Genomic DNA, 23,662 nt, shown 5'->3' with positions numbered 1-23,662 from the left:
TGGAATCTTCTTTCTTGTAGTTTGGAACCATTGCTCCGTGGCCGCTTCTCTGGAGCAGCAGAAAACAACCTTTCTCCCTCCTCTATGTGACATCCTTTTATATATTTGAACATGGCTATCATATCACCCCTTCACCGCCTCTTCTCCAGGCTAAACATGCCCAGCTCCCTTAGCCGTTCCTCATAAGGCATCATTTCTGAAACAGGAGAAAACAAGCTTGCTCCATCCTCCACGTGGCAGCCCTTTGGATATTTGAAGATAGCTTTCATAGCTCCTCTCAATCTTCTCTTTTCTAGGCTAAATATCCCCAGTTCCCTCAGCTGTTCCTCGTTAGGCTTGGTTTCCAGACCCCTGATCATCCAGCTTGTCAACATCCTTCATAAACTGTGGTGCCCAGAATTGGACACAGTATTCCAGGTGTGGTCTGACCAAGGCAAAATAGAGTGGGTCTATTATTTCCCTTAAGGGACACGGGTGGTGCTGTGGGTTAAACCACTGAGCCTAAGGCTTGCCGATCAGAAGGTCGGCGGTTCGAATCCCCGCGACAGGGTGAGCTCCCGTTGCTCAGTCCCTGCTCCTGCCAACCTAGAAGTTCGAAAGCACGTTAAAGTGCAAGTAGATAAATAGGTACCGCTCCGGCGGGAAGGAATACGGCGTTTCCGTGCGGTGCTCTGGTTCACCAGAAGCGGCTTAGTCATGCTGGCCACATGACCCGGAAGCTGTACGCCGGCTCCCTCGGCCAATAAAGCGAGATGAGCGCCTCAACCCCAGAGTCGGTCACAGCTGGACCTAATGGTCAGGGGTCCCTTTACCTTTTCAACAGCTGCTAAAAACATCTTTGCCTGGACAAACCTTCCCTGACATTTAGAACACTGATGTGTGCTTTAATCTCTTTTTAGTTTATTGCCAATTAGAATTTTTTGGAATGCTTTAGCCGTTTTTGCTGATGAATTGTTTTCTTCCTTTTGCAAACTACTTTGAGTGTTTCCACGCAGTGTATAGATTTGACAAAAAGAGGAAATAAAATGAAAATGAGGTCCAATCCCCCCCCCCCCCAGGAGGCTCACCTGGTGCTCACGCCAATGTTGTTACAGCACCAGGCGAAAGTCTTAAATTTTTTCCCCTTGAGCTGATCTATTTATTGCAAGATAGGGACAGCTGAGTGGAAAATTCCCAAGATTCTGCAGAGTCACACCTGTAAAGTGCCTACTAAAAGGTAAAGGCGGTTCGAATCCCCGCGATGGGGTGAGTTCCCGTTGCTCAGTCCCTGCTCCTGCCAACCTAGCAGTTCGAAAGCACATCAAAGTGCAAGTAGATAAGTAGGTACCGCTCCAGCGGGAAAGTAAATGGCATTTCCGTGCGCTGCTCTGGTTCGCCAGAAGTGGCTTAGTCCTGCTGGCCACATGACCCGGAAGCTGTACGCTGGCTCCCTCGGCCTATAGAGCGAGATGAGCGCTGCAACCCCAGAGTTGGTCACGACTGGACCTAATGGTCAGGGGTCCCTTTACCTTTTATTACTTCCCTTGATCTGGACGCTAGACTTCACTTAGAAACAAGCTGGGCATCCGAGCCTTGAAATATTTGGACAAGAATGAGGGCAACTTCTTCTTTTCCCTCAAATGTTTGTCGTCTTGTACGCGTGTGGCAGGCACTTTACAGGGGTGACTCTGCAGAATCTTGGGAATTTTCCACTCAGCTGTCCCCATCTCACATCCAGTTTCTGAGTTGTTGGCACCTCCCGCTCAGTATGTCTCGCACATCTGCAGGAGACTAAAGGATGTCCCCAAGCCTTTAGCTCCTGACAGAACCTGCATCTCAGTATTCTTGCCATGTTCTTCCCAACAAACACAAATGGTAGTTCGGCAACCTAAATGGAGAGGTGTTTCGCATCGCTCTGTGGTAAGGGCAGCCTGCACAGTTACCTTGGGAATTCCACTGTCTTTGGAATTGCTTCTCTACTCTACCAACTTTAGCAAATGCAGGCTAGGGAACCAATTGATGTGTGTAACTGTCATTTTGCTCTTTTTAGGTGGGTTTTCAGGGGTCAGCAAACTTTTACAGCAGGGGGCCGGTTCACTGTCCCTCAGACCTTATCTTGAAATAAGACTATATTTTGAAGGGGGGGAAAGAACAAATTCCTATGCCCCACAAATAACCCAGAGATGCATTTTAAATCAAAGCACACATTCTACTCATGTAAAAACACCAGGCAGACCCCACAAATAACCCAGATAAGCATTTTAAATAAAAGGACCCATTCTACTCATGTAAAAACACCAGGCAGGCCCCAGAAATAACCCAGAAATGCATTTTAAATAAAAGCACACATTCTACTCATGTAAAAACACCAGGCAGGCCCCAGAAATAACCCAGAAATGCATTTTAAATAAAAGGACACATTCTACTCATGTAAAAACACGCTGATTCCCGGACCTTCGGCGGACTGGATTTAGAAGGTGATTGGGCCGGGTCCGGCCCCCGGGCCTTAGTTTGTCTACCCATGGTTTAAGTACAGGAATTGCCCAAGGGAGAGCATTCGTGGTTCACTTCCCTCTGCTGATCTTCCTGCTATTCACTTGGTCTGGCTTTTTAAAGAACCTGTAGTCTTGGCTTTTCTTGCTTTCCATAGACATACCTGTAGAAGTAGCCGGATAAGAGCACCAGAAACAAGCCTTAGTGCAAAGGCAGTGGTGAGATGCAACCTCGTTCTTTAAGGAATCCAGCTCCCATACTGCCCCCTCTCCCTCCCCCCCCCCTTTCTGGCACCATCAGGGCAGCTGAAGGAACATCGTGCCCCGAGGGGGAAATCAAGACGATGCCGTAGCAGCTTTTTCCAAACAAGTTGTCTTCTCCATTCCATTGTAGCATTTTTAAGCAATTCTTACCATTGTAGTAATCTTACGTAAACCTCAGCTTTCTGATGTCTGCCTGAAAAGGGGTATATAAATACTCTAAACAGAATCAATAACAAGGAGGGAAGTCTTCCTCGGGGCTGGACTCAATAATAATAATAATAATAATAATAATAATAATAATAATAATAATAATAATAATAATTTGTTATTGATACCCCGCCCATCTGGCCGGGTTTCCCCAGCCACTCTGGGCGGCTTCCAACAGAACACCAAAATACAATAACCTGTTAAACATTAAAAGCTTCCCTAAACAGGGCTGCCTTCAGATGTCTTCTAAAAGTCTGATACAGTGGTACCTCGGGTTACATACACTTCAGGTTACATACGCTTCAGGTTACAGACTCCGCTAACCCAGAAATAGTACCTCGGGTTAAGAACTTTGCTTCAGGATGAGAACAGAAATCATTCTCCGGTAGCGCGGCAGCAGCAGGAGGCCCCATTAGCTAAAGTGGTGCTTCAGGTTAAGAACAGTTTCAGGTTAAGAACGGACCTGTAGAACGAATTAAGTACTTAACCCGAGGTACCACTGTATATAGAATTGTACATATGGTTGATTTGAATATGTTATTATTGATTAAGTATACCCAATGTATCAGAGACCTGGGGGGTTTCACTGTTTGTGTTTTGGTTGTTGGTAAAAAACAAAACAACAACAACAAAAAGATCTCAACTAGGATTGTCCTCAGTATCACTTGATGCTCCTGCTCTCATTTTGAAAAGATCTATCCATGTTGTGCAAAAAACAAAAAACAAATACTATACTAGAGCCCGTGTGGAAGCACCGAGAAGTAGCGCCCAGAGCAATAGCTGGTTACCGAAAGCCTGTGTTAAGAGAAGCTGCCAGAGGGTTCAGCTAGGCCAGAGAATAAGATAGTAAGAACAGCCTTGCTGGGTTAAGGCCAGTGACTCATCTAGTACAGCATCCTATTCTCATAGCCCAAACAACACAAGCAGAAGTTGAGCACATCTGCACCCCTTCTATTTGTGATGCCCAGCAGCTGGCGTCCAGAGGCTTCTTGCCACCCTAAGTGACGGTAGAACCATAGACATTGTGGCTCGTAGATGTTAGGGACGAGAGAGAGGAGCCAAGAGCCTCCAGAGTGGCAAGGCCAGGGAAGTGGTCCCAGATGTGTTGGAGCCAAGAGGAGGAAGAGGTGGCAATGAGGAGCAAGGATGCAGGATTCCTGTTGGAGGGTTTCATAAGAGAAGGGAGGGACGCCGAGCAGCGATGGCTGCAGGCAAGATTCAGTGCCGGAGGAGGAGAGGGCAAAAGCTACGGGTGACTACAACTCCTATCACCCTCGGCCATGCTTGCTGCTGTGGCTGATGGGCTTTGGAGTCCTAACATCGAGTGGCGCTGCAGAGTCCCCAGCCCTGGTTGATGCCTATAAACCAGCGTTTCCCAAATTGGGTTTTTTCTTTTTGATCCTCTGTTCCGAGCATCCTATCACCCCTGGGAGTCACGAGGGGAGCTGTTGGTGCTCTGTTTTCAAAAATTCTTAGTAGCTCCATCCTTTCGTTTTTGAATAGATTTCTTGCTCTAAAAATAAACTTTGCCAGGTTATGATCTAGAAACGTGATCAGAGCTCGTACCGAGTGACTGTCTTGATATAAGTACTCTGTGGCAGCTATGTCAGATGTTTTTACCACCCCTAGTAAAATACCATTTAAAATAGACAGAAGGTGCTTCATGCGATCCATCCCAGCACGTGGGCCCAACGGCTTTGGATAATTAACGAGCTTTTGAGGCATTAGAACCAAGTTCCATCCTTTTTTTGGACACAAAGCTAGCCGATCCTGCGGTGAATTCACATTGATGTTTAGGGTCACCGACTCGCTTCTTTCTGCGGTTTTTGGAGATGCCCTGGAAGGAGACTGATGGGGCATGGCCGTGGATGGCATAGTTTCTTTGATCACGCTCGGAGTTATTTTCTCAGATAGGCGCTTAGATTTTGTCTTAGATGTGCCCGCTTTGCATGTCTCTTTAACTCCTCGTGAGTTGGCTTTATTTGTTCCAGTTGTGTCAGGAGATGATAATAGATTAAAAAGTTTGAACTACTATTTGTGGTGAATTATCCTGGACATCCTTAAATTTTTACTGTTTTTAGATGTGAGGGCGATCTGGCTGCGACATCTGCCACCCCATTGATCGCCAGGGTTAATTCGGCTGATCGGGCTGGCTGGGCGGGTGTCCCCTTCCTCCCTCACCTCTCCATGTGCGTCCCTCCCGAAGCTGCGCACTCGGTGGAAGAGGACGACCATCCCAGATAGAAGGAGTGTACCTTCCTTTGGCCAAGGGTATACAATAGCTGCACTCCCCTGCTAGAACCTCCAAAACAAGCTCAAGGTCCATTTGTAGGAGAACGTAGGGTAGTCAAGCCAAACTTGGGTTTCCGGCTGGGTTTTTTTGGACTACAACTCCCATCATCCCTAATAAGCAAAACCAGCGGTCAGGGATGATGGGAACTGTAGTCTGAAAAGCAGTCAGATACCCAACGCTGATATAAGCGGTGGGGTTGCCACCCTTCTTTGCAGAAGGGCAGGTGGTGACAGAGGGGCCTTGTGATGTAGAAGAACTTCCTTGGGGAATTGTGGCCCCCACGGCTCAGGTGTCTCCCCCTCTTATCTTAACGGCCTTCAGTAGTGTGACACATTCATTCCCTGAAGCCATTGGCCTCCATGCAGGACTGCCTCTGTCTCCAGCGTCGCTCCCTGGACGGCTTGCCCTTCTGCAAGCTTGGCTTTGTGCCTCTCCTTGCACCTCTCAGACACTCGGCAGAGTCGCCTGCCTGCCTTCCAGAGCCTCTCTCTCTCTCCCTCCATACGGATTCTATAAAAAGATCCTTTTATTTATTTTTCAAAAGAGCTCTGATAACGGAGGAGGTTGGGAGGCTGGTGGCCGGGAAGAGGGACGGCGGCGGCGTGAGGCTCTGACTAGACTCCCTGAACCAGCCCGCGCTGCTCAGCACCTCATTAAGAGAGGCGCCACCAGCTTTTCAGCGAGGGAACCCAAGGTAATCGGGCAGAAAAAGGTGGCAGGTCTCCGTGGTGACGAGATGCTAATTGCTTCCCAGGCATTGCTGCTGCTAATTACTGTTTGTGCTGCAAATGCCTGTCATTGTGATGGGCAGCTTGTCAAGTGGAGGTGTCCATTGAGAGCTTTGGGAGTGAGTGCACCTCTGCACAAACGCACATTCTCCCACCTCATACACACTTCACAGGTTCTGTGTGGGCGCAGATCCAGCACCTAGTTGGTGCTGGAGGGCTGGTTTTGCCCTTGGCACAACAGCACCCCCCCAAGGGTAGCAGTCCCCTTGGCAGCCACCCCACGGAATTCCTGGGGTAGATTGATCCCAGCCCTTGAAGACTGAACCTTTTTCTCCTTGGTCACTCTGTGTAACCAAGAGATATAAATGCGTATAAATGCATATAAATATGTTGTTGTTTAGTCGTTTAATTGTGTCCGACTCTTCGTGACCCCCTGAACCAGAGCATGCCAGGCATTCCTGTCTTCCATGGCCTCCCGCAGTTTGGTCAAACTCATGCTGGTAGCTTCAAGAACACTGTCCCACCATCTCATCCTCTGTCGTCCCCTTCTCCTTGTGCCCTCCATCTTTCCCAACATCAGGGTCTTTTCCAGGGAGTCTTCTCTTCTCATGAGGTGGCCAAAGTATTGGAGCCTAGCTTCAGGATCTGTCCTTCCAGTGAGCACTCAGGGCTGATTTCCTGCAGAATGGATCGGTTTGATCTTCTTGCAGTCCATGGGACTCTCAAGAGTTTCTTCCAGCACCAGAATTCAAAAGCATCCATTCTTCAGCAATCAGCCTTCTTTATGGTCCAGCTCTCACTTCCCTACATCACTACTGGGAAATTTGTATGCCTGTTGTCTTTGTCCACGGAGATTTTTTGGCAGGGATACTGGAGTGGCTTGCTGGTTCCTGCTCCAGGTGGATCATGTTTGGTCAAAACTCTGCACTATGACCTGTCCATCTTGGGTGGCCCTGCACGGCATAGCTCATAGCTTCTTTTTATTGTTTGTGGTTGGCAATTGGTGGTGATAATGGTTATAATACTGACGTCAGAAGGCTGGCTAATATGTCCACAAGATGTGGGTGGTCTGTTGTTCCTCATAATTATTATTTTCAATGAGAAGACGAGAAAACTGTGCCCTGCCTCCGGCCTGTTTTTCTGCCAGGGCTAGCAATTCTGTTTATTATTTGTTTATTTCAACAATTTGTATACCGCTTAATCCGTCTTCTCTAAGGGGTGTACAGGAGACCTGATGCACCAAGACTGAAAATGAATACCATATTTTTTTGCTCTATAAGACTCACTTTTTCCCTCCTAAAAAGTAAGGGGAAATGTGTGTGTGTCTTATGAAGTGAATGCAGGCTGCGCAGCTATCACAGAAGCCAGAACAGCAAGAGGGATTGCTGCTTTCGCTGCGCAGCGATCCCTCTTGCTGTTCTGGCGTCTGAGATGCAGAATATTTTTTTTCTTGTTTTCTTCCTCCAAAAACTAGGTGCGTCTTGTGGTCTGGTGCGTCTTATAGAGCGAAAAATATGGTACTTGTTGTTTTTACTTACTAAATTTCTCTGTCGCCCTTCATCCGAGGATCACATGGCAATTTGCAATATAAAAACACAAAAATACACATCATGTTCACTAGCAGTAACCTCCTCCCAGTTTAAAAGGCCATAGATTGTTTAATGAGCCAGAGGTCTGGGAGAAGACGGATGTTTTTGCCTGGCACCTAATGATTTGTAATGAAGGCACCAGGCGAGTCTACCTGGGGTGAGCGTTCTACAAAAATCAGTTTTTAAAGCCTTATTTCTTTATTTATTTTTTAAGTCTTGAATAAATGGCGGAAGTTCAACAGGGAGGGAGACCTCAGTGTGACCTTGCCTTGAAGCGAGTTCCACAATACTGCAATAATAACTGCTCTCTCCATCTGGTGCATCTGAATTGGAGGAGGCTGCCAACAGTGGCAATGGGAAGGTTTTGCTGTAGAGCTTTTCCCCACAGGGCTGGATGTCAGCCCTTGTTGCTTGTAGGGCAGGAAGTAAAAGAGCCCAGGAAGGAGGTGGGCCTGATCCTGAAGCCCTGAGCACACCCTCACCTCCAGCCTGGCAATTGTACCCTGTTGTGCCAGTTCAAGAGTTTCAGTCACTCTTGTTATGCGCTAAAAAAAATTAAAATAAAAACAATGGCTACCTTTCCACCGAATTCGCTTCTCCAGTGTTCCTGCTGAGGCTGTTTCATCTTCTTGATCCAAGTTTGGAATATGAGAAGCTTTCAGTTGATGGGTTGAGTTTTGCAAGGCTGTGAAAGGTAAAGATAAAGATACCGCTGACCATGAGGTCCAGTCGCGGACGACTCTGGAGTTGCGGTGCTCATCTCGCTCTATAGGCCGAGGGAGCCGGCGTTTGTCCGCAGACAGCTTCCGGGTCATGTGGCCAGCATGACTAAGCTGCTTGTGGCGAACAAGAACAGCCCACAGAAACGCCGTTTACCTTCCCGCCGGAGTGGTACCTATTTATCTACTTGCACTTTGACGTGCTTTCGAACTGCTAGGTGGGCAGGAGCAGGGACCGAGCAACGGGAGCTCACCCCGTCGCGGGGATTCGAACCACTGACCTTCTGATCGGCAAGTCCAAGGCTCTGTGGTTTAGACCACAGCACCACCCGTGTCCCTTGCAAGGCTGTTAGCTTCCTTTAACTACAGACAGGATCTTGCCTTGCAGCCAGAAGTTGGTGAATTGGAAATCGGATGTGCCTTGCTGTGATTTCTGATTTCTGCCCAGGTAGTCTTCTACCTATGAGAATCTCTCAACATCCGTGGGGGTAGGGTGGGGAGACAGAAACACTGTTTGGGGTGGAGGGAGGAGAAGATAATATAATAATGTGTGCAAGCAGAGCTGCTTGGAAGCTCATAGCAGGTTCACAGGGCAGCCAGCCAGTCCTCCTGATCATCTGATGAGGCTGTTGGAACATTAACGGCCGTGCTTGCTGTGCTTTTGGAATGGGCTGGCAAGAACGTGTCCAGCACTCCCGAAAAGTGTCTTCCTGCTTGTCAAAAGAACAAGGCAGAACGCCGACACGATTCCGCGCAAGGGTGTATGCCCCTTCACCCTGTTCCGTTGCTTGCGAGTTGAAACTCTTTCTGTTCTGGATGGGGGAGTGGGGGAACGTCAAGCCAAAACAAAAAACCCAGTGCAGAAAAGAACTTGACCTTCAGCTCCCAAGAGGAGCATGGCAGCTGCCTCTGGCTCACCCATTCAGCTGGACACTTGACCCCCCCCCCCCCGCCCGTGCCGTGGCAGTCGCGGGTGAGGCCGGGAAGTCCCAATGGCAAGGCCTTCAAGCAGTATCCGCTTGGCACTGGATCCTAGGTGACCAAGCAAAGATTCAGGGAGCTGGTGCGCACATTTCACCTAAATAGTGACTCGAGTTGGACAGGGCCCAAGGAGTGAGCCAGTTGAAGGCCGAGCTTAATTGGGAGTTGGTAAAAGAGGATGCGGGTGGCGCTGTGGGTTAAACCACAGATCCTAGGGCTTGCTGATCAGAAGGTCGGCGGTTCGAATCCCCGCGACGGGGTGAGCTCCCGTTGCTCGGTCCCTGCTCCTGCCCACCTAGCAGTTCGAAAGCACGTCAAAGTGCAAGTAGATAAATAGTTACCACTCCAGAGGGAAGGGAAATGGCATTTCCATGCGCTGCTCTGGTTCGCCAAAAGCGGCTTAGTCATGCTGGCCACATGACCCGGAAGCTGTACGCTGGCTTCCTCGGCCAATAAAGCGAGATGAGCGCTGCAACCCCAGAGTTGGTCACAACTTGACCTAATGGTCAGGGGTCTTTTTACCTTTGCCTAAAAGAGGATGGAGGACTGGACCGAAGATGTGGCAGCCAAGTCCTCTGCTCTTGAATGTTTCCATCTCTTACAACGCTGCTGCAGCCTCTTCCTCCCATGTAAAGGGAGGTTACTAGCCTGTGATGTCTGCATCCTGCTCTTTTGCTTTCTGTTGCTACGTAAAGCTCTGCACCTGCCAAATGGCCTGGAATGTGGTCGATTTGGCCCCTGTCTGATAACCCTCAGGCCATGGGTTCAAGGCGGACAAGAATTCTGAAACCCCAGGTACTTTCCTGTGTTTGTGAGCCAGGAATTCTAGAGTTTGGCAGCAGCAGCTCCTGTGATTTGGAAGTGACACGTAGGGTTGAGTTTTCCAAAAACAGAGGAACAAACGCACCTTTCAGTGGTACGAGTGTCGAGTCTTGCATGTTTTGACGCTGCCTGTCAGCTTCTCGTTAAATCAGCATCAGATTAGCACATAGCCATAGTAAATATGCAGCCCAGGAGAGTTAAGTTCATAGAGCAGGCCCACCTGTACTCAGTCACTGGCTAATGGTTTTCAAGGGACGCGGGTGGTGCTGTGGGTTAAACCACTGAGCCTAGGACTTGCCGATCAGAAGGTCGGCGGTTCGAATCCCCATGACGGGGTGAGCTCCCGTTGCTTAGTCCCTTTTCCTGTCCACTTAGCAGTTTGAAAGCATGTCAAAGCGCAAGTAGATAAATAGGTACCGCTCCGGCGGGAAGGGAAACGGCATTTCCATGCGCTGCTCTGGTTCGCCAGAAGCGGCTTAGTCCTGCTGGCCACATGACCCGGAAGCTGTACGCCGGCTCCCTGGGCCAGTAAAGCGAGATGAGCGCCGTAGCCCCAGAGTCGGTCACGACTGGACCTAATGGTCAGGGGTCCCTTTACCTTTACCTAATGGTTTTCATGGAAATGGATACAGCTGCTGAGCCTGCAGCCATTTTTGGGCTTCACACAGGGGCAGCTACTAAGGTTCTGGGAAGCGCAAATCAATGAATTGTGTCTCTCTTACTAAGCCTCGGGAACTCCCAACCATTGCATCTCAGCGTGTTGTGTTAAGATAGGCTTCATGAGATGCAGTGAACATAACGCGGTGATTTCTGATTTCTTGAGTGCCTCTAGTCTGCAACGTCTCCAAAGCCAGCCCCTATCTGCTTGGTGGTGCTTGGCTGACAGTAGGTTTTGCTCAACTTCAAATGGGAAACTGTAGTTTTGGATTCCCCGTGCCTTCCATTCCATGCGTGAATGACAGAATTCAGGAGCGGAGCAACACATTGTGCTTTAGGGACCAGTGGCTTTCCACCTGAAACTAGAGATATGCATGCCATTTTTTTAGTTGTTCAGCGCAACAACATTCCTTAAAATATTTTCATTTAGGCATGCCTGTCCGGAAATGAAAATGTTGATTTGTTTTGATCTTCTTCTTTTTTACAGTTAATTTTAATTACTTTTCAGTGTTTTCAGCTTTCTTTATTGATCATTTTAATATTTCTTGTAAACCACTTAGAGGCATCACTACAATCATATATAAGTTTTCTTAATAAAAGATAATGGTGATAAAGGTTGCTAACATCTCCTTTGTTTGTCTCCATTGCAGGATTCATGAATAAAATTTTCCATCCCAATATTGACGAAGCGTAAGTGATTGAAGATGTTTTGTACTAAACAAAATTATTTAGGGGGGAGGGTTGTCTCTTAACCTTGGTGCATAGCTTCTTTTCTAATTCAGGAAGGGGAAGAGAATGGATATGTGATGAGTTAAGATATTTTTTTGTGAAGAACAATTTATTCACCCTCTCTGTTGAGGATAAGGCAAGCAGTCAGGGGCTTACACAAGTTTTCAGACATCCTGCCCTTAGAGAATCCTTTCCATTTTCTGTTCTCTACTGGGGATCTCCTTAATGTTTTAGAAGATTCTTGAGACTCAGTTTAGGGTTCCAGCATCAGGCAGGTTGCTCAGCCCGGGCACAACTTTGGATAAACCCTGTGCCCTGCAGGGCTAAATGGAAGATGAAGCGCTATGGCTTAAAATGGTAACCCAAGTTCATATTGTCTGGATTTATCAGTCTGTGTGGATAGGCATTTATATGTAATCCATGTAAACTGTGGCTTTGGGGGCCCTCTTGGTTAAGACTAAGTCAAATGCTCCAGCATACCTGTGGGCAGACTTCCAGCTTGCAGGATCAAAGTCTACCAACTGGAGCCAGAGGCAATAACAGCACATGCTCAGCCCTGGGATTTTTTTCAGTACCAGAAGTGAGCTGTCTTTTTACACAAAAAATCTACTCCTGAATCTTCCTTTCCTCTTCTTCCTCCTTCCTTCCTTCCTTCCTTCCTTCCTTCCTTCCTTCCTTCCTCTTACTTGATTTTTCACCCCCCCAAACAAACCCTTTACAGATTTTAACAAAGACCATAAATTACTTTATCCATTGTTTTCCGATCGTCCCATTCCATGGTTCCCATATTTACCCTTGAATCCTGCGTAATTTCATGTAAACTATTCAATTTTTTACCTATTTATCTTAATAATTAACGCTGTTGCTCATATTTCAAGTCCTGCACTTTTCTTTTTTCTTTTCTTCTTGTCTGTCTCCCTTTCTCTCTCTCTCTCTCTCTCTCTCTCTCTCTCTCTCTCTCACACACACACACACACACACACACACACATACTCCTTTCTGTGTTTCAGCAACTTAATTAAGGGGAAGGGAACTAGGTAAACCATTGGGTGCCATAAACCTTTACAGTCTCCCAAAGGTCTTCCTGTAGATTCCAGTCTGCCTTTTTTGCCCGCTTTCATGAAATGTATTGGGTGTTAATAGGGAAGGGGAGATCTGAACTCGTTTAGCCACTGTACCAGACCTAACTGCAAATGGAAGTCAACCCTTGTTTGTCTCTTTCAGGTCAGGAACTGTATGTCTAGATGTAATTAATCAGACTTGGACAGCTCTCTACGGTGAGTTAAGAAATGTATGGCGTTGGTGGTTTTGTACTATGCAAGGGGTGGGTGTGCATGCACACATATTTTAGCTTGCTGTCTGAGAGCACAGTCTTGCACAGTCTTCACATGTGCTTTGAAGTGTGCAGATTGCAAGATCCCCGCCCCCTTGCAATGCAGGCACCCATTTTAGGAACTCTTTCACCTTGAACATAGCACGCTCTAGAATTTGGCAACCCAGGGGTTAATGCTCTCAAGGACAACGAAGATTGCTTCTATAATACCAAAACAGAGTTGGCATATTCATTAAAATTCATTAAAATTGTGTTAAACAAATTCAGCTGATGTACAGACCTTCACAAGCGGTACACTAGCAATAGGATAGTTTAAAAAGAGTTAGCATTTACTTCCCCCACGTACGGTGGTACCTCAGGTTAAGTACTTAATTCGTTCCGGAGGTCCGTACTTAACCTGAAACTGTTCTTAACCTGAAGCACCACTTTAGCTAATGGGGCCTCCCGCTGCCGCTGCGCCGCTGGAGCACGATTTCTGTTCTCTTCCTGAAGCAAAGCTCTTAACCTGAAGCGTATGTAACCTGAAGCGTATGTAACCTGAGGTACCACTCAGCCATGAAGCTCACTGGGGAGACGCATATATGGAGACGCATGTGCACCACACTGAACTCCTTGAAAGGAAGGCAGGAAATAATAGATAGATTGATTGATGGATAAGATTAGCTAGCCGGCCGTCTGGGTGAGCAGGGCCATCTTACTGGTTCCATCTTACTGGAATGGTAAGTCCTGTGAGGTGGGGGCACAGCCACTTTGGCCGAATAGATGTTGTAGTGCTGGTAGAGATCATGGCAAATGGCTCTTTCGAAGGCCAGCTTCAGGCGTTACATGTCAAGTTCTTTTTGTGTTGCTGATTTTCAGATCTTACCAATATATTTGAGTCGTTCCTGCCCCAGTTGCTGGCGTACCCCAACCCCATAGATCCCCTTAATGGTGACGCGGCAGCCATGTACCTTCACCGACCAGAAGAATACAAACAGAAAATTAAAGGTAAGGGCTTTGGAAGCGCGAGAAACCATTAGCAGCCTGTCTTGGAACTTTGTCGCGGAGAGCATTTGGGTCTGAAGAACTCACCATCGTCTTGCTTATGCTGCGGCTTTGGCAAGCCAGTTGCTAACCTCCCAGGTTAGCAACGTCTAACTGAGGTGTCCATCTCACTTGGGAGAGGCCAGGGGTGGGGGGGAGGGAATCACCAGGCCTTATTTTGGGAAAAGGCGGCTTGCTCAGTTATGAAACAAGCAAAACAGAACAACAAGCTTCGGTTTGGTGAACCAGTGCCTAGCGTGGTGGATTTCTTGTGTAACCACACCACAGTGATGTTTAAAGCAACTTTTATTTGGTCGTAGCAAATAAATATATTCAGTTCAATAAATAAATAGCAGTGGCCGCTGGAGAACCCACAAAAGGGGAGCTCTCGGCACACCTCCTTCCAGCAACTCCTGCAGCCTAGCTGGTGCCAAAAGTCTTGCTCTGCTTTCCTTTGGACCACATCAGTGAGGCTGGGGGGGGGGGTCTTGTCATCTATGCAGCCCAGGACCTCCACACACGCTGCCCAGGCTTGCTCCCAGGAGAGGTCACTTCAGTGCTACTAATGCAACGGTTTGACTTCATCCCCAGAGGCGCACTCCCTTGTCTCTCGAGACAGACAGATGCCAACAACAGGCCTATAAATTGCATGGGCTTATAGAAAGGCATTCCTTCACCTTAGCTTTGCACATGCGTAGGAATTTTTCGCTCTATAAGACGCACCAGACCATAAGACACACCTAGTTTTTGGAAGAGGAAAATGGGGTGGAGTAATTCTGAATCCCAGAAGCCAGGACAGCAAGCGGGATTGCTGTGCGGTGATCCCGCTTGCTGTCCTGGCTTATGGGATAGCTGTGTGCAGCCTCTCCCAGGCAGGGGGAGCCTTCATCCGCTACCCAGGAGAGGCTGCGTGAAGCTAAGGCTCCCCCAAGAGCCGCACTCCCTTTAAAGTGTGCGCAGAGCATGTGTGCAGCCCTTGGGGGCTTTTCCCCGAGGAGGGAGAAGGACTGCCCTTCTCCCTCCTCGGGGAAAAGCCCCCAAGAGCTGCACACACGCTCCACACGGCTCTTTAAAGGGATCACTGAGCAGAGCTTCCCGCCTGCATTCGCTCCATAAGACGAACACACATTTCCCCTTACTTTTTAGGAGGGGGAAGTGCATCTTATAGAGCGAAAAATACGGTAAGTCACAATCTCAGAGGCAGAGTAGGCCTGGATTGACCTGAATGCTCAGCTCAGTGCGAATAACAGGGAGCCTGCTTTATCTCAAGCTAGCTCAAGGCTGGGGTTTCCCCGCACAAACCTTCTTGACACTTTCGTAATAGAACATGAACAAGCAGATTCTTCCAAGGATATCTTTTCACACTCCCTTTCATGGTTTTTACAGGTTGTAGGTTGTGGGACTGTGGTGTAAACCACTGAGCCTTGGGCTTGCCGATCAGAAGGTCGGCGGTTTGAATCCCCGCAACGGGGTGAGCTCCCGTTGCTCATTCCCTGCTCCTGCCAACCTAGCAGTTCGAAAGTACAAGTAGATAAATAGGTACTGCTCTGGCGGGAAGGTAAACAGCGTTTCCGTACGCTGCTCTGGTTTCGCCAGAAGCGGCTTAGTCATGCTGGCCACATGACCCGGAAAAACTGCGGACAAACACTGGCTCCCTCAGCCAGTAAAGCGAGATGAGTGCTGCAACCCCAGAGTCGTTCGCTACTGGACTTAACTGTCAGGGGTCCTTTACGTTTACCTTTTACAGGTTGTAGGCTATCTAAAGCAGGTGCTATAACTTCCACTACACTAGCTAGTAGAGAGAGAAGAATTGTCCCCAGCCCAAGATGTGTGTAAGACTGGTGAGAGAAGGAACTAATGGACGGCTGTGTCCTTTTCCCTGCTACACCACTGAGTATGCAACATCAAAATCAATCTGGGACTTCCACAGCCACTCCCCATCATCACCGCCACTATGAAAATATCCCTTGTTTTATGCTTTGCTATGCATGACATCGGCTGGTACACCTGGGATGCCCTGCCACACCTCTCCCCACACACCCCAGTTGCGTGACAGGCAGGCAGCTACAAGCTGGGAGTTGCTTAGGCACTGACATGATGCAAAGAGCTTTCTGGCGACAGTGGCGCTTAAAAATAGCCTCCGCGCCGATGCCTTGAGTTGCAGCAGCTCCTCTGCGCTGGGAGACAAGGTTCTGTAAATGCATAATTTATCTCGTCTTCCATTTTTAACTGATGTAGCCGTAGAAGTCTTTCTGGTGTAACCCTGGGGGAGGGACCACAAGGTCCCGTTGCCTTAAGAAGAATCAGCCCACAATGTGTTGAAGCTAGAATTAAGAAAACCTGCCTCTTAACTGGTCGCAGCAGTAGATGGCCAGTGGCAAGTACCATATTTTTTGCACCATAACACTCACTTTTTTCCTCCTAGAAAGTAAGGGGAAATGTCTGTGCGTGTTATGGAGCGAATGCCTACAGATGGCGGGGGGATCTGCTGCAGTCGTGAGCAGAGGATCCATGGCTCCCCTTCCTTCCCTCCTCCGTGGCTCGCTTTGAAACAGCAAAGCGGGAGAAGAGCTGCTGAGTGGGGAGGAGAGAGGGACAGAGAGCCTGCTTGCTTTAAAGGAGCAAAGTGGGAGAGGAGAGGAGCCTTCTCTTATACCCCTCTTCTGCATTATTAACAGCATCCTTCTCCACCCACCCCACGTGTGTTCCTTGTAACTTGAGTGCTTTTCCTTCCCTCCCCACTTAAAACGTGGTTACAAAGCACGGATCCACATGGATCCTCAGGATTTTTGCACTGGGTCACCCCAAATTCACCATCAGATCACATAGCATGTCCATGGCTACAGCCTGCAACAAAAAAATCATGCACCCACTGTTGCCTGGGGCTGCAGCGGTGCAAAAATGTGGTTACAAAGCATGGATCCACATGGATCCTCAGGATTTTTGCATTGGGCTACCCCAAACTCACCGTCAGATCACATGTCTGTGGCCACAGCACGAACCACAAAAATCATACATCCACTGTTTCGTTTAGAATATTTTTTTTCTTGTTTTCCTCCTCTATAAACTATGTGCATGTTTTGGTTGGGTGCATGTTATAGAGCGAAAAATACGGTACTTCTGTGACGATTGCCTTCTCCAGTTCTCTAGAAAGAGGCCCTTGCGCTCAGGCCTGCTCAGAAGGACTCTGACACGGCTGGGCCACATTGTGGAGAAGCAGGCAGCAATCTTTTGTAGCCGTTCCTCCTCCCGGGTCTCTCTCGGGTGCAGAGTGAGCTCTTGTCCCACCGGCACTGAGAGGCAGGCTGTGAGATTTAGGCCTCATTTGCATAGATACGACATCCACAGGCCGCTGAGCATCTTTTCTTAACGCGGAGCTTCGTAACACACATCCTTCCTGGGATATATAGTAATTGGTGCAAATTCCTGAAACTGGAAGCTCTTTTTTGCTGAATGGCATTTTTAAAGAAGGGATATGGGCCCTGGGTTGTTCTGACACACACCAAAATGTGTATTTGAGAGTCTGAGGCAATGAATGGAGCCGTCCTAAGATATTTGATCCCAGTGGCTAGTTCTGAGCATCACCCAGCGCATTGAGAACATGCAGAGAGCCCTGCTAGATTACATTGACACAAAAGGAACTGGTAGACTGTACCACTTCAGAGCTCAGGAGGAGGGTGCGTCCCACTTTTCTGAATGCTCTCCTATGTAAAACAAAACACAGAATACTGATATTCTGGCTGCCCCCCACCTGTCCTGCTGCTCTTCCACCACTTGGTTTTCCTTACGTCCTGGAATCCATCCTCCCATTTTTATAGTTAAGACACCAGGCTTTAAAAACTCACGTCTTGACTCTGTCGTTTTCCCGCTAACTGGTCTCATTCCACTATCTCTTCTGCCCCCCTCCTCTCCCCAGTCCTTGTGCCTCTTGGTCTGTCTTAGGCCCCTCCCCTCAGCCCTGCAATCTCTGCCTTCTGTCCTGTTTGATGTCCAGCACCCAGAACACGCGCGTGCTTTAGAAATAATTCAGAAATGTGTTTCTGCACCTCCCTACAGTTTTGAAGGTTTCTACCCTCTCCATCCATTCACGGTGTACTCTGCTGAGCCTTTCCTCGCTCTTCCCACCCCCTCCAGCTTCAGGACTTTTCTGTGTTTCGCACAGAGATGCGTTCCCAAGCCGAGCATGTCATGCGAGTCCCAGCTGTCTTACACCAGTGGTGGTCTACTGGTTAGAGAATCGGACTCTGCCACAAAGCTCGCTGCGTGACCTTGCAGGGGCCAGGCACTGCCCTTAAGCCTAACCCAGCCTTTCTCAACCTGTGGGTCCCCAGATGTTGTTGAACAACTCCCATCACCCCTAGCTAGCAAGGCCAGAGCTCAGGGATGATGGGGGTTGTAGTCCAACAACATCTGGGGACCCACAGGTTGAGAACCGCTGGGCCCTAACCCTACCTCTCAGGGTTGTGGTTGGGGGCCAAATAAGGAGGGGGAGAACCAGTTACAGGATCTCTTTGGAGAGGAAGGTGGGGTTATAACTGCAGTAAATAAATAAATACACTGGAAGGCACAAAAACACAGGAAAAACAGGCAATATTATCACAGGTGCAAATGTTGACTGTTTATTATTGTTGTTATTATTATTAAATCTTGCTTTTTAAGATTTTTCAGACAAGTACTAATGTTTGAGCAAGGGGTTGTCCTTGCTGAAATCTGGGGGTCATTTTGGTGGGCGGGCATGTGCAGGCATGTCGAAAAAGCACATTAAGTTGTCGAGAAGCAGTTTGTGGTCTGCTTAGCCATGTTGTTTTGAGGGACCTCAGGGTGTTCCTTTAGTGTGTATGTTGATCGTCCCTCTTTTTCTTCCCCTGCCCCCACCTTTCTCTTTCACCCATCCAGAATACATTCAGAAATATGCAACAGAGGAAGCGCTAAAAGAGCAGGAAGAAGGCACTGGGGACAGCTCTTCGGAGAGCTCCATGTCTGACTTTTCAGAGGACGAGGCCCAGGATATGGAGTTGTAGTAGAAGCAGCACCCTGCTTTTCAGAGAGACTGACTTCCTAACCACGCGCTGAGAAGCAGACTATAATATTCATATTTAAACAAAGCAATTTTTTATTACTAAACAAGGTTTTTATGAATAATAGCATTGAGATATATATACATATATATATATCACCCTTTAGATCTTGATTTCTTTTGGTCATTTCTCAGAGCCCAAAAGTGCATCGTAGCGCATTTCCCACATTCCACTTGGTAGCAATATGCAGCCCAGATGCATGCGAGGCATCCGTTTATAATTCCATTTGAGCAAAGGCAACCTGTGGGCTACTGAACTGTCAACCTAAAAAACAAAACAAAACAAAACAAAACAAAAAAACAGCTGCTTTGCTAGGGAGAGGGTCTGGATGTTCCCTTTTTTTTCCTCCCTGCCCCCCACTTTTTTATTATTATTATTATTAATGGTTCCAAAGATGGCAGGACACCCTCAGATGCAGAAGCAGAGCATCGCTTGCAGAACGTCGGAGAGAAATATCGGGGGATAAACGCGAGAGGCAGTGAAGTCGGAAAGGTGTTCTTTCGATTCAGCTCGGCCGCTTTACACTTTAAACGGAGTTGCATTTTTAAGAAACGAAACACCGTCGCCAGAATACGCCGAGTTCTTCGAAGTGTCCGGTTCTGACGAAGACGCCTTTCTTTGGCTTAAAGAACATTTTGCGCGGACTTCCTGCCCCGCCGCTAGAGACTGGCGATTGGTCTGGTTTGCTCGGGGGACCTTTTGAAAACCTGCGACTGGACAGTCAAAAGTCAACATTACTGGTCTGGATCCTCAGTGTCCATCTGCCTCTGTCGCCGTTACTACTCTTAAGGGACAGAAAGCAAGCAGAGTCCAACTCTGGCTTAGCTTTCCTGGAGCGCCTCGCACCCAATCCATTTTTGGCCCCACTGTTAAAACCACTGGCAGTTGTAATTATTCCACTCATTGATGTCTCTTCAAGCACTGTGCCCAGGGCCTCCTCCGGAGAGGTCTTCTTACAAGTCGGATTTGTCAAGAACGCTGCAAGCCCATGGACAGTTTCATTGCCCCCCACCCCACCCGAGTTGCCGCTGATCGCGACTCCATCGGTGGTCTCCCAAGTTTGCTACTTCCTTCCTTCCTTTGCTCACTTGTGGCTCTTCTATAAAGCAGGCCAGACAATCTAGGAAAATCCAATATACTGGGCTTGGGAAGTGGTTTTTTTTTTTTTTTTGTTTTGGAAGGGGAATTGATAATAAGAGTGCTGGTTTCAGAGATTTTCTTCCAAATTAGATTCTTCCTCCCTTTTCATTTCTTGGGCGTTTTTTGAACACACAAATGTTCCTTCTCTCTTCCCCTCCACCCCGTCCCCCCTCCCCAAAAAATGGAATGGTAAGAGAATGCCCCCCCCCCCAATACGTTGAATGCCTACCTGGGATGCTGATGTTACTTGAACATGGATAACGGCAAGGAAAACGCCCGGCAAGATGTGGATTTTGCAATCTGGACATTACCTCTGATGTATTTGTAAAGAGTTTTTTTTTCCTTTTTCTTTTTGGACAGGATGTGGGGAGGGCAGTTTTGGTGCAATGTCTGTGGGTGGGGTGGGGGCAGGAACAGAATTCGAACTCGGGTGACGTGAGCAGAATTCTGAATATCAAGCTAAGCCCAGTCCGTTGTATTTCCTTCCCAGATTCCCCTGAAACGCCGTCAGAATTTTGTGTATTGTTCTGCGGTGTGCGAGGGGAAGATGCGTCGAGAGAGTACAATCTTAAAACCTAATCAGTTTGCTTCTCCCCCCCCCCTTTTGAAAAGATCTTATGTAAAGTAGAATTTAACTTTGGCATGATCATTTTCCTTTAATAAAGCAAAAACATACCAAGAAGTTGAATTACGGGCATGAAGAAAAAACAACAACAACAACCAAGAACCTTTTATTTTCTTTCTTTCTTTCTAAATTAAAAAAAAGCAAAACAGTAATGTGGTTATAGTAGCTGAGCTGAAGTTCTCTCCTTTAAGCAAGTATGGCTTGTTTGGGGGGGGGGGCAGGCGGGTTAGTATTAATATGGAAGATGTAACTCTGTGCCATTTCCTTGACTCTGGAGGAGTGTGGGGAGAGCTCTTGTTACTGCTGCAGGGCTCCTGAGACCAGCCTTCACCAACCTCGTGCCTTCCAGAGGTCGATGGACTACAATTCCCATCAGCCCCTGCCACCGTGCTGGTTGAAGCTGATGGGAGTTGTAGTCCCAGCAACCTGCGGAGGGCACAAAGTTGGCGAAGTTGGCCTTAGAGATGCTCTCTGCTTGAGTGGTGGCCTCTTAGGTGCTATTTAGGTCTAGATTTTGAGTGCTGAGGTGGCAGTGGTGATGGTGGTACCAATTTAAACAAAATAAATTGTATTTTTTCAATATTGTATATACAAATATTAGTGTTCTAATTCCCTTTACTTTACGCAGGTAACTTTTTCCTTGGGGGGGGGGGAAAGAATCTCAATCCTGGTGCACAGTCAGTTTTTAACAACTCTGACATACACAGCTCTTCTAAGCAAACACCCGTTCTTAATTTCAACAGTCCTGGCTTTTAAATTAAACGCACGGAAGCGGTTCCAAATGCAGAGACGGTCCGTGTTCAGTGGAATCCCACCCACCCCCAAGAAAAGGCAGCACTGACTCTCATCTCTGTCCCCACCCAACATCCACACACTTTGGCCCTGGGGTGCAAAAGACCCATTTTTGCAATTCCTGTTTGATCGGATCCCTTGTTTGTGGGTTGCAGTTGCAAAGATCGCTTCTTCTGCATTTACTTTCCAGGTGTCAGGGAATGCTGGCAAAACGCCCTTAGTGGAATGGCATCTACCGGGAGAGATGAGATTGTGAGGACTGACCTTGTGAGTTAAGTAGACCAGGCTCCCTTCTCCTCTGGTACCACTGATCTAAGCGCAGTTCCTTCTTATCCCCCTCTCACTTTTTTTGGCCTTCCGAGATCCCCTTTGCTCGCAGAGCTGCTCCGCTCTCAGCCAGACCAGACGGAAAGGCCACTTGCAGTCGCCAGCCCCCCTGCCGTCCCTTCCGAAACACCCGCGTTCCTTTTGAAAACCACCTTTCAGGCTTCAGACCCGACTCCCAACGCAGCTGCCCCTGGGAAGCTGCAAAGCTGTGTGTGTTTGTTTTGAGTTGCCTTGCTAACGTGAACACACTCTGACGGGATCTCAAGTGATTGCACCGGCTATATTGCCCTTCTCCCTCCCCACCCGTAAAATTACATTGTGCTTTTTGAGTATTTCGGCACCAGTAGATGAAACTTCCCACATTGACCTTGGCGTTTGATCTGCTCCCCTTCCTCAAGATTTAAATCACCCATGGAGACGTACCTCCGAAGCACACTCTTTTTATCCCACTCTGCCCTCCGTGCCGGTCTCCCAAGTCCACCTGTCGACCTTCTTGTTAGTTCTTCTTGCCACACCATCTTGTGCTTGATATAAGAGAGTGGGGACCTGGAAACAGAGGCAGAGAGCAGCATGGATCAGAGCGGCGCAGGGTTTTACCCAGGTGACAGCTGGTGGCAAAAGCAAATGGTCCTGGAGCTTTTCGTTGACTAGGTCAGCTTGTAGAAAAACCCCAAAGCTCCCTGGCTTGTGTGGTCGGTTGATATTTTCCTACCTTTGGGGCAGCGGGTGGGAACTCCCACAACGAAAAGGGGGTTCGTAGGGGAGGGGGTGAAGCTTTTATCCTCTTGGGGAAGGGTCCATGCTAGCTTTCTGCAGCTAGATCTGGAACGGATAAAGTAGTTAAATGTGTGGAGTGTCCAAAGGCGACTCCTGTGATCTGAGCGTGCGCTGGTTTTATATAAATATATATATATAATATTTTCTCGCTCGCTCGCTTCCTTTTGCTCGTCTGAGTTGCTGTGGCACCTTGGAGCCAGAAGTCTCTTGCCGCATGAGAAATGGCCATTTTCCTTCCCTCCTTTTTCTTTTACTGACTGTGTTTGGTACATATTGTGTGAATACTTGAACAGGTAAGCTGGGCCTCCAGCCCCTTCCATTCGAGTCCTTGCTTTTTTTTTCTTCGGGGTTTTTTTTGGGGGGGGTTGGTTTGTCCCCCCCCCCGTTTCCGTTTCCGCTTCCTCTCTTATACCCCCCCCCCGCCCCCCATCCTCTTTGCATTGTGATGATGTTAGTGGGCATGCCTGGCGCAACGGCAATTGCCTCTTCTAAGAATTATAACCTCTCAAAATAGTTGTGTATAATTAAAGAAACTGTAAACTTTTTTAAAAAATAAAATATGTATATACCTTGGCCCCTCGACTGGTAATTGCCCCAGGAGAGAGAGAGAGAGAGAGAGATATTGGGGGTGTGGGTCACTGCTGCTGACACTTCGTAGGGCTTTTAAAAATTTGGAATAAATTGCATCTCTCCCTCCCCGCCACAACCACTTTCTGATTCCGTGGCACCACCCTATTTCTCTCCTAACTCGATATACACTACTGATACACGCATCCCCTAAAATGAGGTCCCAATCAGTGGGTTGGCTGTACTTTTTGTGACAAATCCACATTTGCGCCAGCTCTGCCTGTGACCTTACAAGGAGGCAGGAGGGCAATGTGGAGGAAACAGTTTGGGGAAATGGGATAGTGAAGACGATGAATGGATTTTTGTATATTGATTCTCAACTTGCCAGCATGGAACTTTCATTGCCTCCCACTGTTTTTTTGGGTTTTTTTCTTTTGAAGAATGTAGAATCCTAGAATTGCAGAGTTGAAAGAGGCCACAAGGTTCGCAGGAATCTTTTGCCCAACATGGGGTTTGAACCGACGTCACTGAGATTAAGAG

At 47.9% G+C, this 23,662-nt stretch overlaps 1 protein-coding gene across 2 annotated transcripts in view; it reads left to right on the top strand.

The window, feature by feature from the left end:
- Nucleotides 1-23,128, top strand: part of UBE2H (ubiquitin conjugating enzyme E2 H) — a 63,323-nt gene extending 40,195 nt beyond the window's left edge. For both annotated transcript variants that reach the window (XM_083701002.1, XM_083701003.1), the window contains exons 4-7: nucleotides 11,382-11,421; nucleotides 12,685-12,737; nucleotides 13,652-13,780; nucleotides 18,713-23,128. In XM_083701002.1, the coding sequence (XP_083557128.1) occupies nucleotides 11,382-11,421; nucleotides 12,685-12,737; nucleotides 13,652-13,780; nucleotides 18,713-18,837 (347 nt within the window). In that variant the 3' untranslated portion in view covers nucleotides 18,838-23,128. The remainder of the gene's footprint in view (nucleotides 1-11,381; nucleotides 11,422-12,684; nucleotides 12,738-13,651; nucleotides 13,781-18,712) is intronic.
- Nucleotides 23,129-23,662: the final 534 nt, after the last annotated feature.

This window comes from Podarcis gaigeae, assembly GCF_964106915.1.
Source record: "Podarcis gaigeae genome assembly, chromosome: 10".
NCBI classification, from domain to species: domain Eukaryota; kingdom Metazoa; phylum Chordata; class Lepidosauria; order Squamata; family Lacertidae; genus Podarcis; species Podarcis gaigeae.
The sequence above is the reverse complement of the archived record's forward strand: the minus strand, read 5'-3'. Positions and strand labels throughout refer to the sequence as shown.